The sequence below is a fragment of the Rana temporaria genome, chromosome 6 (genome assembly GCF_905171775.1).
Source record: "Rana temporaria chromosome 6, aRanTem1.1, whole genome shotgun sequence".
Classification (NCBI taxonomy): Eukaryota; Metazoa; Chordata; class Amphibia; order Anura; family Ranidae; genus Rana; species Rana temporaria.
Window position 1 is genome coordinate 222,002,260 of NC_053494.1, and position 3,546 is coordinate 222,005,805.

The 3,546-nt window shown below is 51.3% G+C and overlaps 1 protein-coding gene across 2 annotated transcripts in view; it reads left to right on the forward strand.

The window, feature by feature from the left end:
* SLC12A8 (solute carrier family 12 member 8) overlaps window positions 1-2,439 on the forward strand; it is a 46,161-nt gene extending 43,722 nt beyond the window's left edge. For both annotated transcript variants that reach the window (XM_040358324.1, XM_040358325.1), the window contains 2 exons: window positions 1,599-1,659; window positions 2,122-2,439. In XM_040358324.1, coding sequence (XP_040214258.1) covers window positions 1,599-1,659; window positions 2,122-2,287 — 227 coding nt within the window. In that variant the 3' untranslated portion in view covers window positions 2,288-2,439. The remainder of the gene's footprint in view (window positions 1-1,598; window positions 1,660-2,121) is intronic.
* The last annotated feature ends 1,107 nt before the right edge of the window (window positions 2,440-3,546 follow it).

Consider the following 3,546-nt stretch of genomic DNA (forward strand, 5'->3'; position numbering starts at 1 on the left):
TGTGTGTGTGTGTGTTTAGGGGGCAGGCGGTGTGCGTGTGTTTAGGGGGGCGGGGTGTGTGCGTGTGTTTAGGGGGGGGGCGGGGTGTGTGCGTGTGTTTAGGGGGGGGGCGGGGTGTGTGCGTGTGTTTAGGGGGGGCGGGGGTGTATGGTGCGTGTGTTTAGGGGGGGCGGGGTGTGTGCGTGTGTTTAGGGGGGGGGTGTGTTTAGGGGGGGGGGGCGGGTGTGTGCGTTTGGGGTGATGTCATGTAGATCAATGCGGATGGTGTCGGGTGTGAAGGTCTGGATGAGGGCGGCTCTGTTCAGGGACTGATAATCGCCCGGTAACCTGCTCAGTCCCGGGATCAGCACAGTTAAGATTCTTGGAACAGAAGAAATTCTCAGGTCTGGTTCCATCCCAAATATAAGAGGATTATTCCCCATTTCAGGACAGTGGGTGGAGTCATGCAAATTATTCCGTTGCTCCCCAACAGCCAAATTTACATCCAGAACAGCCGTTCTACAGAGCAAATATTGGAGACGGATGTGTCAGGCTTGTTGGGCCTCATCAGTGCAGTGCATGGAAACCATTATTTGGGTTTGTGACCCAATAGGACCGCCCATGAGGACTCTTTGATGGCGTTAGCCCCTGTAACGGAACGTCCCACACTCAGCTTGAGCGCTTTCGTCATATACCGCTTCCTCCTCCCAGTCTGAATATAGATATCAGATATTCCAACCGCTCACAAGCACAAACACGACGATACTCGTTTGATTGCTGAACATGGACTGTTTATTAGAACCAGAATACAAGTCTTATATACAGTAGAAGAGGAGGTTCCCCCCTCCTGCTCATATTACTTTAACAATACACCTGTAACCAGAAACATAAATTTACATGAGCTAATTAACTGACCCCTTAGGGCAGCCGATGTGACTCTGTTCCGTCAGGATGTCACTACAGGTCAGACTTGTCACCGAGCTTCACACAGTAGATGATGCATTATCATAAGTATAAACACAGGACACCTTCTCACAATAGCAGGAGCTCCAGAAGGAGTCGGCCGTCTCCTACATTGTACAGAGGTCAATGTGATCAGCTCTCTCACCTAACATGTTGAGTTCAGAATCAAACAAACCAAGAATAGTCTTTACATCTATTCTGGGAGATATTGTGGAGAAATATTACTGTCCCATTTTCAGTAATCCAAGACATATTTTCTCAGTCACCCTGTGCCAGGATGACAGAGGGTGACTTAGACATAAGAGGTGCACGGGGAGCTGAAACAAAGGTTTCCCAACCTTTCCAAGGGATTCTGGGTTCCCCGGGCCCTTCCGTCACACGAGCCCCCCCGTCACACGGGCCCCCCCTGTCACAGTCCCTTCTCGCCATACCCTGTATAGTTCTCCTGTCCCTATTCACATCTCTTCCCCGGACGGTTCTCGTGCCTCGTAGTGTTGGGACCGGACACTCTGCTCGGTGGATATCGGTTCAGTAGTTACGGAACCTCCAGACATAAAACGTTCCTTTAGCCCAGTCCTGCTGGTTATGATTGGCCTGGGATCGGCAATAATTGACAAGCTCTGGGGATGCTGATTTATTTTATTTTTGTCTCTTAGGGGCGGCTGCAAATTTCAGCTTCTTTGTCTGGATACGGCAGTCGGCTGCAACTATCTGCAGGTTAGTGCCACCGATGGGAACAATATCCAAAGTCACTGTGCGGCTTCCAACTCCTGAGAACAATGCATGACCAGCTCTGAGTGCAGGCTCATGAAGTTCCCGAGTGAGAGGCGATACTTCTAACACTACAATACATGTATAAAAATTATATTATGCAAATATACATTTATATAGCTCTGACATATACCGCAGTGCTGTACAGAGATCACTGAGCCAGTCACATCAGTCTCTGTACAGAGGAGCTTACACTCTAATGTCCCCTCCCCCCCACATCACATCAGTCTCTGTACAGAGGAGCTTACACTCTAATGTCCCCCCCACAGTCACATCAGTCTCTGTACAGAGGAGCTTACACTCTAATGTCCCCCCCACAGTCACACACTATTATTATACATTGATATAGCTCTGACGTATACCACGGCGCTGTATGTTTTCTCATCTCTCCCCGTTCCCTCTCTGCAGGCGGAAGCCCTCTCTGGGGGAGCGGTATGTGGTGACCCCAACATTCGCCTCGGTCGGGATGGAGACCACGCAGCTGACGGAGGAGAACGAGGACTTTGCCTCTCGCGGTCGCTTCCACCACTCGTCTGTCATCAGCAGAGAACATTTCATCAACCAGTTTGACTAAACCCCCCCGGGACCGCTGACCGGCGAGGAGTGCGTACAGCACGCTAAGCCAAGATCCGGGGACCCCGCGCTGCATGAAGCTGCATCCCTGGAGCTCGTGAGAGGTGCGGTGAAGACGTGGCGTGACCGCCGCATGGGCTGCTGTTACAGACTTTAGAGCAGAGTTTCTCAACTCCAGTCCTCGGGGCGCACCAACAGGTCATGTTTTCAGGATTTCCCTCAGATCAAACTGCTGTGGTAATTACTAAGGCAGTGAAACTGATAAAATCACCTGTGCACAATAATGGAAAGCCTGAAAACAAGACCTGTTGGTGCGCCCCGAGGACTGGAGTTGAGAAACACTGCTTTAGAGTATGAACTCTCCCCCCCCCCCACTGGGGAAAATTCTTTACAGAGAATGAAGGACTTCTGCTGTTGTGGTCTACAATGGAGATAAATGTGGCTAATAATGGGACCCCAAAATCTCAGGTGACGGCGAAAATAATTGTGCCCACCGATATCTGCCCTGAATCTGCCAACACTCCAATTTTTTTATATATATATTTCTATCTCTGACTGCACTCCTACAGGTGAGGGAGGAAAGGAATTCAGTAAATTGGAATCCCCGGCATTCCTTCTGTTGGCGCTGCTGGTCCACTACATGCACAGCGCCATCTAGTGGCTGAAGGGGAGAGACACAGCCTGTCTATGCTGGAAGGGAGGCAAGGGGTGCAGGGTGTCACAGTTTTCAATGACTCGGACCTGCAGGGCAATAACTTTGCCAGTGCTGCTGCAGACAAATGCTGTTACCTGTTCTGAACGTGCAAAAGCCCAACACCCAGAAAAAATAGTCTGTATATAGCTCACTGCACCCATTCTATGGCTCCCTGCACTCCATACGTGGCTCACTGCACTCCTGCAGGTGAAGGTAGAAAGGGAAGACATTTTTTACTTGGCATCCTCTGCATTCCTTCTGTTGGCGCTGCTGATCCTCTACATGCACAGCGCCATCAAGTGGCTGAAGAGGACAGGCACAGCCTGTCTATGCTGGAAAGAGGCAAGGGGTGCAGGGTGTCTCCTAGAAGGGGTGCAGGGTGTCCCCTAGAAGGGGTGCAGGGTGTCCCCTAGAAGGGGTGCAGGGTGTCCTCTGTAAGGGGTGCAGGGTGTCCTCTGTAAGGGGTGCAGGGTGTCCTCTGTAAGGGGTGCAGGGTGTCCTCTGTAAGGGGTGCAGGGTGTCCTCTGTAAGGGGTGCAGGGTGTCCTCTGTAAGGGGTGCAGGGTG